Source organism: Pogona vitticeps, chromosome 4 (genome assembly GCF_051106095.1).
Source record: "Pogona vitticeps strain Pit_001003342236 chromosome 4, PviZW2.1, whole genome shotgun sequence".
NCBI classification, from domain to species: domain Eukaryota; kingdom Metazoa; phylum Chordata; class Lepidosauria; order Squamata; family Agamidae; genus Pogona; species Pogona vitticeps.
This window is the reverse complement of record NC_135786.1, coordinates 239,965,305-239,978,330: the sequence shown is the minus strand read 5'-3', so window position 1 is coordinate 239,978,330 and position 13,026 is coordinate 239,965,305. Positions and strand designations below refer to the sequence as shown.

At 51.0% G+C, this 13,026-nt stretch overlaps 2 protein-coding genes across 7 annotated transcripts in view; one reads left to right on the top strand and one right to left on the bottom strand.

Moving 5' to 3' along the window:
- BOP1 (BOP1 ribosomal biogenesis factor) overlaps nucleotides 1-5,977 on the bottom strand; it is a 75,269-nt gene extending 69,292 nt beyond the window's left edge. The window contains exons 1-2 of the mRNA XM_072999453.2: nucleotides 5,844-5,977; nucleotides 4,469-4,681 (exon numbers count right to left, since the gene is read on the bottom strand). Of these exons, the coding sequence (XP_072855554.2) occupies nucleotides 4,469-4,681; nucleotides 5,844-5,891 (261 nt within the window). The 5' untranslated portion in view covers nucleotides 5,892-5,977. The remainder of the gene's footprint in view (nucleotides 1-4,468; nucleotides 4,682-5,843) is intronic.
- The window catches only part of HSF1 (heat shock transcription factor 1), a 41,144-nt gene continuing 34,068 nt past the window's right edge, over nucleotides 5,951-13,026 (top strand). For 3 of the 6 annotated variants that reach the window (XM_078392093.1, XM_078392094.1, XM_072999454.2), the window contains exon 1: nucleotides 5,951-6,076. In XM_078392093.1, the coding sequence (XP_078248219.1) occupies nucleotides 5,951-6,076 (126 nt within the window). Of the gene's footprint in view, nucleotides 6,077-6,322; nucleotides 7,513-13,026 lie in introns of those variants that run through there. The other 3 variants (XM_020804490.3, XM_020804488.3, XM_020804487.3) reach the window with 1 other exon arrangement.

The window sequence follows — 13,026 nt, the reverse complement described above, 5'->3', positions numbered from 1 at the left end:
TGGAGGGAAAGTGGAGTATCACAGGACATGAAGAATGCAAACATCGTCACATTGTACAAGAACAAAGGAGACGGGGTGACTGCAATAACTACTGTGGCATCTCTCTTCTCAGACTTGTAGGGAAGCTGCTTGCCCATGTTGTGCTGAAGAGGCTCCAGGTGCTTGCAGACAGAGTCTATCCAGAGTCACAGTGTGGATTTGGAGCTAATAGATCCACCACTGACATGGTATTCTCCCTCCGACAGTTGCAGGAGAAATGCAGGGAACAACGACAGCCACTCTTTGTGGCCTTCATAGACCTTACAAAGGCATTTGACTTGGTTAGCAGGGATGGCCTTTTTAAATCCTTCCCAAGACTGGATGTCCACCTCGACTCCTTAACATCATCAGGTCCTTTCATGAGGAAATGAAGGGTATTGTAGTTTTTGATGGCTCAACATCAGATCCCTTTGACATCCGAAGCGGAGTGAAACAGGGCTGTGTCCTCGTGCCGACCCTGTTTGGGATCTTTTTTGCTGTCATGCTGAAGCACACCTTTGGAACTGCAACATAAGGTGTCTATCTCTGGACTAGATCAGATGGAAAGCTCTTTAATCTCTAGATTGAGAGTGAAGACCGAAGTCCAACTGAAATGTACAGTGGGGTCTCTACTTAAGAACGTCTCTACTTAAGAACAATCCAACTTAAGAACAGCTTCACTTGCTAAATTTTGCTTCTACTTGAGAACAGAAATCCAAGATAAGAACAGGAAAAAAAAACATTTCCTGCTCTTTTTTTAACCTTAGGTCATCTTAGGTTAAAAAAAATTCTCCCCCTAGTGGTAGAGTACGTATTAACCAGCTTTGCATTAGTTCCTATGGGAACTAATGCTTCAATGTACGAACGCACCTCTACATAACAAAAAAACAGCCAGAACGGATTAATTGGTTTTCAGTCCATTCCTATGGGAAATTTTGCTTCAATTTAAGAACGTTTCAACTTAAGAACACCATTCCAAAACCGATTAAGTTCTTAAGTAGAGGTTCCACTGTAGTTTCTATGGGCGGAAAAGAGCAGATACGGATTAAATGGTTTTCAATGCATTCCTATGGGAAATGCAGATTCAACATAAGAACTTTCCAACTTGAGAACCACCTTCCAATACGGATTAAGTTCTTAAGTAGAGACCCCACTGTATACAGGACTTCCTCTTCACCGATGATGCAGCTGTTGTTGCCCACTCTGCTGTAGACCTCCAACAATTCATGATTCGTTTTAGGAAGGCCTGCCAGGATTTGGATTAACAATCAGCCTGAAGAAAACACAAGTCATGGGCCAGGGCGTGGACTCGCCTTCCTCTATTACTATCTTCACATAGAATTGGAGGTTGTTCATGACTTTTTGTACCTTGGCTCAACGATCTCTGACAGTCTCTCCCTAGATGTCGAGCTGGATAAAGGCATGGCAAAGCAGCTACCACATTCTCTAGACTCACAAAGAGAGTATGGCTTAATAAGAAACTGAAGGCATATACCAAGATCCAGTTCTATAGAGCCTGTGTCCTTTTTTAAAAAAAATAACTCAGGATAAGGTATGATACAGAGAGTAAAGGGGGATGTAAGGGGGAAAAGATCCTGTGTCCTGAAAACACTCCTGTACTGCAGTCAATTCTGGACCCTTTGTGCACGGCAGGAGAGGAAGCTGAACACGTTCCATATGCGTTGTCTCAGACGCATTTTTTGTATCACCTGGCAGGACAAAGTTCCAAATAGAGTAGTCCTAGCATGAGCTGGAATTCTTAGTATGTATACATTACTGAAACAGTGACATCTACACTGGCTTGGGCATGTTGTGAGAATGGCTGATGGTCGGATTCCAAAAGATCTCCTGTATAGAGAATTAGTGCAGGGAAATTGCCCCTTAGGTAGACCACAGCTGCGATACAAGGATATCTGCAAGCAGGATCTGAAGGCCTTAGGAATGGACCTCAACAGATGGGAAACCTTGATGTCTGAGTGTTCATCTTGACGGCAGGCGGTGCACCATGGCCTCTCCCAATTTGTAGAGACCTTGTACAGCAGGCCGAGGCAATGAGGCAGTCCCGAAACGAGCAAAATCAGGAAGCTGATTTTGGGCAGGAGACAGATTGTATTTGTCTTCAGTGTGGAAGGGATGGTCCCTCTCGAATCGGCCTTCTCAGCCACACTAGACGCTGTTCCAAGTCCTCCATACAGAGCATGTTACCACAGTCTCTCGAGACTGAAGGATGCCTAATCTGATCTGAGCAAGGGTCCTTGTGGCTGGGTAGAGATTGTTGACCTTTCTGCAGGCGGTGTTTTTCAGTGCTGGGAGCCAGGTTTTGTTGAATTTTAGACTTTCTTCTTTTTTGTGGAAGCTGTGCTGATGTTTCTGGATTTCAATGGCTCCCCTGTATAGTCTAGCATAATGTCTGCCTCCCAGCACTGAAAAATACAGCCTGCAAAAAGGTCGACGAAGTCTCATTTTCACTAAGAGTCTTGTCTGAATCACTTCTCCGTAAAGAGAATGTGTCTCGGGTGAAGAGTCTCCGTAGGCACAAGCAACCACCCCTTTTAGTGCCTGATGTAGGTCCTTTAACCTCAGAAGTGTGTAGCCCTTGCCCGATGGACAACCCCGACCTGTAATAGAACTCTTGCCTGTTTACAAGGCAATCAACCGTAGACAGCACAACAAACGGGCTAGGTAGGACCTCTTAGTTACACAGTAGTAGCAATTAGTGACCTGGATTTAGGTACAATCTTTACTATAGGCTCAAGGCAGGTTTCGCACCATAACTTCTGATTCCAAATGCAGGAGGCTGACATAGAGCACAAGAAAGGAGGCTGACACCCAAGGCCTCCAAGCCGAAAGGCGGCCAGACTGAAGCCAGCCTGTCCATTAAGCTTGGTCCTCTTGTTCCCTGAGCAGCGGTGACTCTGCAACATCCCCCCCTCTGAGATCGGCTCTTAGGAATCTTTACAGTTGGGGAAACTGGGACTTTCTGCATGGAAATCACATGATCCCGCCTGGCAATATGGCTGCTCTCCAACAAGTTCTTTTTACAACTGCCCCTATGTGTTAACACCTTCAAGACAGCTTCCAACTTTAACACCAACATAGTAAAATCACAACCGGGTGGAACAAAACCTAAGCAAAGTAACACTGAGAATACCAAAGACAGACTAGTAAAATGGAGCAGAGGGCAAAGCAAACCCTTGCCTAAACGGGGAAAGGAACACAACCGAAGGAGGAGAAAGACAAACCCTAGAAGAGAAGGAACACACACCAGCAGATCCATCTGTACCTCAGAAGGTACAGATCCAAGCATGCCACTTATATTCTTCTATAGACAATTGGATGATTATGTCAAGAGGAGTGACTCTCTGCAGACATATTAGAAGTCTTTTCTATTGGTCCAAGAGCAATTTGAACGCAAAGAAAAAAAAAGAATCACATCAGTGGTTGAATTATAAGATACTGTAGACCAATTTGCAATTTTTCACAGGTTCTGTGTGTAGATATATAATCATGCTCAGGTATGTGGGATACAAGGGAGCAGCTCTCAGAAATTTAACTGTGGAATGAATCTTCAATTCTTTTTTACCAGAACCTCTCCAGGGAAGACACTTGTTGTGTCCAGTGTGCAAAGATGGCAGCTGGCCTAGATGCCTTTAAAAGGGGATTGGACAGATTCCTGGAGAAAAAGGCCATCACAGATTAAAAGCCATGATAGGGATGCGTAATCTATGGGCTTAAAAGGAAGATACCTCCAAATGCCAGATGCATGGGAGGGGGATAAGGAGACAGGTCTCTCGTGGTCTCATGTGCTCCTAGAGGCATCTGGTGGGGCCACGGTGAGATATAGGACGCTGGACTAGAGAGGCCCTTATGTTGTTGTTTAGTCGTTAAGTCGTGTCCGACTCTTCGTGACCCCATGGATCAGAGCAGGCCAGGCCCTCCTGCCTTCCACTGCCTCCCGGAGTTGGGTCAAATTCATGTTGGTTGTTTCGCAGACACTGTCCAACCATTTCATCCTCTGTCGTCCCCTGCTCCTCTTGCCTTCACACTTTCCCAACATCAGGGTCTTTTCCAGGGATATGTTGTTTCTGTTCATGGGGTTTTCTTGGAAAAGAAAATGGCTTGCCAGTTCCTGCTCCAGGTGGATCGCGTTTAGATGACCTGTCCATCTTGGGTGTTCCTGCATGGCATAGCCCATAGCTTCTCTGAATTACTCAAGCCCCTTCGCCACAACAAGGCAGCAATCCATGAAGGGGTATGTTCTTATGCTTGCGTTTAAAAGTTTTAAGAGTCCCACCCACCCATGGCATCTCCAAGGAGGAATGGGGAAGACTTGTGCATGAAACCCTGAGGGGCCACTGCACGTCAGCAGAGGTAACCCTGAGCACAACGGACCAACTCCAGAGAAGGCGTTCTACACCACAGCTATTATGTTATGACTCTCTTTACTTACGTGTGTATCTTCTGACAGCAACTGGCCTTTGGACTTCTCCTCCACTCCACTGTCATGGCTGTCATCCTCTGTCCCTTCATCATCCTCTTTGTCCTCCTCCTCGTCTGTGAGGCTGTCACTCCCAGAATCCTCCAGACCAGAGAAGATGCTTTCTTCGCTGTCCGTCAGATCATCATCACATTCCCTTTCGAGGGCAGGAGTGCTGTGGAAGGGCTGAAGAAAGGGAAAAGCATGTTTCAGAAGGCGGGACTATTAAGAGCACACAAGAGCATCAGGCCTCCCCTCAAAAACGGTGCAGCCCAAGTGGCTCAGGGCAAGCAGGAGCAGGATCAAACTTCAGTTATGGAAAGCTGGTGCCGTCCTCCTTCCATCCCTCCTCTCAGAAACCATTCAGAGAGCCACCACATCCCGCCACTTGGACCCGTCTCCATCCAAGCCATCCAAGGACAGACTAAGCCCCTGGGCTATTTCTCCACACCCACACACCCGCCTGTCGCGCTGCCACCCTGTTGTACCCAACGCATCGCACGCACTTTGTGCCCTGTTTGCTTTCTCCAAGGAGGGAGAACATGTTCATGTACCCCACTCTCACCTGGCAATTCGTTCGCCTTTCCAAAAGTTTGTACCCTGCAAGTGACCTAACGGGGCCTAAGACAGTGTTGGGGGGGGGGGTCTCCAAGCTTGGGCCTCCAGACCTTCTTGGACTTCCACTCCCAGAAATCCTTGCCTCCAGCAGAGGTGGTGGTGGCGGCGGCGAAGGCTTCTGGGAGCTGCAGTCCAAGAACCTCTGGAGTCCTAAGAGAGGCGTGTCGTCTTCCCCCCCCCCCCGCCGCCACCCTTGCCCACGCTCAGCCTCCTCCTCCTCCCCCCCCCCTTCGGCCACTTCCGCGCCTCCCTCGACGCCGCCCGGGAGGAAAGAGAGGCCCCGTGAAGCCAAACCCCGCGCCCTTTGGGGCTGCGAGCTCGGCGGGGTGTGGGTGGGGGTCAGGGGACAGCGTCCTTCCTCTCGAGGGGTGGGGTGGGCGCTCGCTGGGCCCAAGAGCCCAGAGGGAGGGAGGGAAGCACGAGGCTGAGCCCCGGCGGCCAGGGGAGTATGGGCTCTGTAGTCCCCTCAAAACAACTCCCCCCCCCTCGCTGAACGGCTCTCTCCAACCCGTCGCCGAGAGAGGAGGAGGAGGAGGAGGAGGAAGGGCTCTCAAGGGAACGGGGCACGCCGTGGGAGGGGGCGGGATAACGGGGCTCTGCGCGCGCGCCCCCCTCGGGACCCCATCTCCCCCCCCCTCCACGAGGCAACAAGCAGGGACCCTCCTTCCCTCCCGGCACGAGCACGTGGGAAACCGGACCCGCGTTGGTCCCTAAGGGCCCCGGCGCTCACCCGGGGGCGGCGGTCGCCGCCTCCGCTCTCGTCCCGCCCGAGCTCCATGGCGCCCCTCGGGCCTCCGAGCCCCGCTCTCGCCGCGTGCAGACCCGGGCCAGCCGCGCATGCGCACACGAGCCGGCGAGCGGGCCGGCGCCTCGCCCCGCCCCTTAACTTCCGCTTCCACGGGGGGGGGGGTTCGTCTTCTTCCCGGGCACGACTGCTTTTTTGTTCCCTCTCCGTCAGAAAGGGTGAGTGTACTGTACTACACGAAAAGGTGCTTGGGGTTAAACTTGAGGGAAAAGGTCAAAGGTTGCCCGCTTAAGGCAAGGCGCAGGCGCAGATCGGCGGCACACCGCCTCAGTTACGCGCAGGCGCCGATCTTCGCCTGGCGAACGCTCTATGCCGCGCAGGCGCAGAAACTGAAGCCCTGGAACCGGCTTGGGAGGAACGCGCATGCGCTGTAGCCCCAGTGCTTCCACATGGAGATGTAATATGACTGAGAGATCCAGGGCGCCGGGCTTTTTCCTTTTTTCCACCAAAAAGCAGTGAAGCCGCCTGAAGAAAACGCTGACGCCATTCAGGATTTTAAGGCGGCTGCGCGTGAGAGAAAAAAAACACGGGCCTTGAAGTCCTCCACCGGGCGGCACAAACGGTGGGAGTCAAGCCCGAAGGCCGAGCTCTTCCCAGCCGGGAATCCAGTTGTGGGGGGGGGGGGAAGGAAGGGCTTCCTTCCGGGCTGGAGCCCGCTTAAAAAGCCGTTCCTCTTTTGCACGCGAGAAGCCACGGCGCGCCGGGCTTCCGTGTGGCCCCGAGGGCTCCGCTGGACCCGGGAGGGAATGCGAGGGATCGGCGTGGAAGACCGGCTACCGTTGCCTCTGCCCTGCTCGTGGGGGGGAAGGGCAGGCTGAAAACCGAAGGGAGGGACCAGCCAGCCTTCGCTCCGTCTCTTGCCCGCTCGGGACTCAGCATGGACTCCTCCCTCGCGGGCCTGTCCTCAGCCTTTCTCTCCCGGCCGCGGTCTCTCCCCGCCCTCCAACGCCTGGGCGACTAACGGACTCTTCGGCCGAGGGAGCCCGCGGGCGGCTCCGTCCTCTCGGTCTTTGCCCAAACAGTTTGCTTTGGCTGTGGCGAGCCTGGGCATGCGCAGACGCCCGAACCAGGAAGTGCGCCGGAGGAGCGCATGCGCGTGACCATCGCCGTTTCACTCCCCCCCTTCGCCTGGGCTGGATGCTAACGGAGGCGGAGCGCCCGTACTGCGCCTGCGCGCCCCAAGATGGCGGCCGCCATGCCTGGACCTTCTGAGGGGCTGAGTGCGCAGGCAGCCGTCGGGCCTCGCGGGAAGCCGGGCCGCCGCCGCCACGGTTAGCCGCCCGCCGACCCACCCCCTCCGGCGGCAGCGGAGGCCGCCTCGGCCCAGGAAGGGACCCGCGCCCGGCTGCCTGAGGGCCGAAGGGGCCGGCCGGCGGGGCCTAGTCCGTCCCGGGTCGCCTCAGGAAGAACCGGAGCGTCGCCCCCCCCTCCCCCGTTCCCTCGCCCGTTCGTTTGCTCGCTCGCTGACTCCCTGCGGGGAGGCATCATGGAGACCTCCGGCGGGGGCGGGGGCAGCAACGTGCCCGCCTTCCTCACCAAGCTGTGGACGCTGGTGGAGGATCCCGAGACCGACCCGCTCATCTGCTGGAGCCCGGTAAGGGGAACGGGAGCCCGGCCCCGACCCTCGGCCTCGCTCGTGGCCCCGCGGGTAGCCTCTGGAACCCCCGCGGCGGCTTCCTCAGGGAGTGTGTGTCCGGGGAGGGCGCCTCTTGGGCGAAGGGGAGGCCCCCGGGGGTCATAAAGTGTATTTTTTAAAGGGACGTGGAGGGGGGGACGACGGCGACCCAGGTTCCCTTATATACAGTATGTTGCAGCCCTCGTTTAATAATTTTTTCCTTGACCTTTCAGAGTGGGATATGAAAGTCCGTATGTAGGTATGAACAACAGACCCTTGGATGAAAGAAAGAAGCCTCTCTTTTCAGAGAAGGGATGACGTTACCCCATAAAAAATGGCCTTTCTATGCAAATTGGGGGGGGGGACGTTGTCGCAGGTTGCCTGAGTCACCACTCAGAAAAGGTTCGGGGTCACTGTATGCTAGCTAGGAGATTTTGGCAGTTGCAGGTTAAGGGGGGGGGAAGCAACTTTTTCAAGGTCTGAAACTGGAAGGGAGACTTTCCGCTGAAGCAAACTCTTGGGCAGTGCCGTGTTCTGGAATGAAGCCTTAAAGCTTTGGACAAAGTTCCTCCTCTTGCTTCTGTGCCAATGTTTGAGGATAGTAAAGAGTTCTGCAGATTAAAAATGCAGTAACAATACACACACCATATTCAGGTCACCCAGTAAAATTTTATCTGGATCTTGAATATGAGCCTTTTCTCTTTACACCTCACACCTGCCAATCTCTCCTAGCGGCACCGGAAGGAGATGGCCTGGTTTGCTGGGATTTAAAGATTGTGGTCTAGTCAATGTTTTTCAACCGGTCCTCTTTGCCAGAGATAACAGGTTTCTGTGGATGGGGCTCTTCATTATCAGAAGCAGAGGCAGATGGGTGGTTGGGGTGTCTGGAAAACATAGTGGAAATTTTTAGTGCATGGGGAAATAGCCACTGTCATTGCTTTCCTACCTTTTCAAGCTTTTGTGGGGACATGACCCGGGGGGGGGGCAAAGACAGAGGCAGCCCTTTCTGCACCCACAGCTGAGAAGGGCAACCTCAGGTTCCAGCATAACCACCCCTTCACTGCTGCACATCTTGGCCACCCTTTCTGTGCCATCCCCTCTGCTCTTGGTGTCACCGTAGCAAGCAGCAGTGGTGGGCACAGCTTTTCATTTGTCATGCTCTTTTGATATCAAAAGCATGAAACCAAAACAACCTTTTAGTGGCCAGAGCAAGTGCTTCCCCTTCTTTTTCTCTCTCTTAAGTGACAGTGCGGTGGAGCTACCTCGTCGAGTGTACTGGAGCATTTTTGCTCTTGGGAGCTGGAAATATGATAAACATTCTTAAAATCAGCAGAGGACCTTCTTGAATGGATGCTTGGTTTCATTGTTTCCATTGTGCCTTCTATCTTTGAGCAATGCAACTCTAGTAGATTAGAGCCCGGTACTTTTGAGGAATGTTTTGAGTTGTTGTCTTTCAAATTGAGAAGTAGGCATAATCAATAAGTTCTGTGACCTATTCTTGTGGTTTGGGAAGAAGAGGTTTGTGAACTGGAGGCTGTCCTTGTGCCATGTTGCTCCGAGGTGTTCTGTGAGTATAATTGACAGCGGTGTGATAACAAGCAGCTACTCTAAAGTTTATCAGCTCTTCAGTCCTTTGTGGGCTCCTAGTAGTTGTGGTTCCCAGCACTTTGGGCTGTACTTGTTTATGGCTGGCTGGTGAAGGTCTGCAGTTGTAATTTGCTTGAGAGTATTTCCTGTGAACTGGTGAGTGTCTATGAATGGACTTCAGGGCTCTTTCACAGAGAGACCCATATGTGGGCTGGGCATGAAAATGGCCAGGCATATTCTCCTTAACTCGCTTCATGGGGGGGGGGGGGCAGGCTGTTTTTCTTAGCCTCTCAATCTGTTCCATTACCTTTGGTTCACAGAAGTGCTTCCTGGTTCATAAGTTTACACAAGCATGTCTTCTGCTGATTTTTAACAAGCAAATGTCTGCTTTCCCATTTTCTGTACCCTAGAGGGAACATTACACAGCTGAGGAAGTGGGGTAAGATTGTAACACATTTTTTCCTGCTGGATCCACCTATATAGGTGGTAGGAGGGACTGTAAAGGGCACAAGCCTGTGAGGTGGTTGGGGAAAGGCTATTGTTTCTGCTGGCCAAAACTTTTCACCAGTTTCTCCCTCCTGCAAGCTACATATCAGATTTTTCCAAACCAGAGGCTGAGGCAGAGCATGCCAGTCTGGGGACTGTTGCTAGAAGACACCTCAGGCTGGGTTGTGTCACTCTTTTGTCAGAGACTGACTGATAGCATGTGAGTGCTGTTCCATACATTGCTCAGAAATGCCTTCAAGCAGTGGTACCTCCCCTGTTTCATATTCCAAAGCCAGTAAAGGCACAGCAGCTGGATAGGTGTCACAGTTTATAGTCAGCATTTAGGGTGTGTTGGCCTCAGCACCCTGAAAATTGCTGGCTATCTCTTCATCTTTGGAGCTGGAAAGAGGGTGGATCACTGAGCAACTGCCAAGTCAGTCATCTTTTCCTTCTAGGTTAGAAGGAAGTCTGTCTGTCTCTCACACATACTGTAGAGTCATAGAATCGTAGGGCTGGAAGGACCAAGGCCAGTCCCTTCCAGAGGAAGAGAAGCAGTCCTGGGATTTAGCTATCTCACTCTGTTTGACAAACTTTCATGAAGGAGAGCCACTCTCTGGGGCAACCCATTCCATTGAGCGACAGCCTTCCTGCCAGGAAGTCAGAATCTCCATTCTGGTAATTGGAGTCTATCATTTCAGGGCCTCTTCTCTGAAATAACAGAAAACAAGCTTATTCTTTCTTCGTAGGGAAACCTAACTGTTTAACTATCTCTTCCAGGACTTTCCATGGCACTTGTTGCCATGGTGAATTTGGCAAGGTGAGACTGGGAGTAAGCATTTGCCGTAAGTGGACTTGTGGTTGATCTTTCGGGTTGCAGGCTTTAAAGTGGCACAACACTTGACAGATCTGATTTCTTTTGTGGCATTTCAGTGGTGCCTTATTACCGTAGCCTTGATTGAGTGCTATTGAGATGTATGAGTTGAAGATACTTTCACATGCCTTTTTTTTCCATTTTAAATTTTCTGTTTTCTTGAGCATCAACATACTGTGTACTCTGATAGGGTTTTTATTTGGGCAGGAGAACTACCCACTGCCTGCCTTTTGTGACCCCTGCCCTTAAAATCATGTGTGGCAAGTCAAACCTGCAGAGGACCTTCTGCAATCTGTTCATCCCATCAGTCCTTTTTATTTCTCACCTCCTTCCCCTGCTCCCTGCAGTCATCCTTCCTGTTTCCTTCAAACTTTGCTACCCTTGTTTGACAATCTAGCAAGACTGGTCCTGTCCTCCTCCTTCCAGCTGCTGGCTGAGAAAAGGGGGTGCAAGAGCCAGGGTGCTCCAGCCTTGGGAGAAGTAGGAAGCCAAGAACTACAAAGAAAATTCCATTTATCTTGTGGCTGCCTTACCTTTGTGCATTTGATGAATCTATAGCCGCTCTGCAGCAAAGTCTCTTGGCATGATCACTTCCGAATCTAGACAGCATTGTGCTTTTCCTCTTGATACATGTGTCTTCATTAGCAACGGTAGTGAGAAGATTCCACACAATCCTGGCAAAACCAGGGGCCAGTAAGCTATGGATTTTGGCCAAAATCACACCCAGCTTTGTTCATCACTTTCAATAGTGTATTTGTATGTATGTGTGGGTCCAGGTTTATGTAGTAAAATTAAGTTTGGCTTACCATGTATAGGACTTAGAAATATCCATGTTGATGCTACCATTCTGAGAACAGTGCAATGTAGATAAGCATCTAAATCCAGATACTTGATTTCTCACAGAATCATCTCAACTTTATTGGGAATTTACACTGACAGCGGTAGAAATGTGCCCGGGTCGCAATGTGTCTTTTAATCTTACTTAATGGTGGTTAGTCATACAGTATATCCTTTTTCGGAAGCATAGCAAACCAGTTAAAAGTAAAAGGTAAGGAAATTATTAATAACCAGACTACTGAACCAGTAAAACAATGAGAGCAATGAAGATGAAGGGAGAAAAGCCACAAATACCAGGTCTAGCACCGGTGGAAGCAATTAAGAAGTAGCGGGAAGAGAACAGAATTGACAGTTGCTCAGCAACACCGCCTGGCCAGAAGGACTGGGTTTCATTCAGAGGATTAAACATAAATAATGCATCTTGGCCCTTTGCTCAGTAGGGTTTTCCTGAAGTGAGGTGCCACCACCAAGAAGGCCAAACTCCATTTGCTGCTGTTTGTTCAGTTCAGGTGCATGATTTCGAGTGATGAGTGGCATGTATGAAGGAGAAGCTGCTCCTTTTAGCATATCAGAATCCTAGGCTCTTTAGGGCTCTGTGCTTTCCAGGAGATGTCCCACAGGACAGGGATTCCCACCCTTTTCTGACTCATGGCTCTGTTGAGCAATGGCGTTGGGCCACAGAAGCGGCAGAAGAGCAGGAGGAACGGTGAGGGGTGTGCGGAGCAGGAAGACAAGAAGCGCGAAGGAGATGCAACAGGAGCTGGAAGAGCAGCTGTTGCAGCAGCTGCGGTAGCCGTGGTGTCTTGGCAAAGAATTGGAGAGAAAATTCCGCTGCCCTGCTAGTGTGCCATGGTGTGTGCTCTGCCATAGAGAACATGTGTGAATGCTCATGTCATAGAGCAAAGGGCTGTTGTCAGGGATGGTGCTTCCAGATTTTTGCTTCGGACTCTGGCTCCTGGAATTTGCCAATAATTTCCCCAGGCAAAATTCCTTTGGGAGATGCAGCCAAAAACACAGAGGTCAGGAGATCAGCTTTCCTTACCTACATCCAGTGTTCCCTCTAAGCTGTGCTTGCTCACCCAGAGCTCCATCTGGGCTGTGCACAGGCAGCCAGCAGCCAGTTTGTTTCATTCCTATTTTGAATGAAGCCCTGCCCATCCCTGCATGTATGGTGGTACTGTGAAGCAGGACAGAGAGTGAAGCAGGACAGAGAATGAGAGGGAGGGTTGCCTACATTAATGGCCCCATTACCATGAATCTTCTTTCTAAAGCAAAGCAATTGTTCCAGGTGCTTCCTGTGAGCTATAAGGTTTCATGGAAGAAGCAGTTTCTCTGCCCATTAGGCTCTGTAGAGGATGCCTCCCAAAGAACTACCCCTCCCGTGGTGCCTTGTGTTTCCTAGTCCTAGGAGGATCTGCCATCCCCCACTCGCTGCAAAAAAAAAAAAAGCTTTCATGAAGTGTCAGAGTCTGCTTAGTTAGTTGAGGACTTCATTCCCATCCCACCCCCTTGTGTGTGTGACTGAAGCACCCCTTGCTCACTCTCTTTCCCTTTGTACCCAAATTGATTGCACAGCCTGCCTTCCCATCCCCTAGAGTCTCTTCTCCAGGAGGTCACCTGGGCTCAAAGGGACTGGCTTCTTTGCTGCCCAGTTGTTTCTGGCTGTTGCCTCTCTATTTGAGGGTCAGTGGACAGTAAGGCCATGTTTCAGA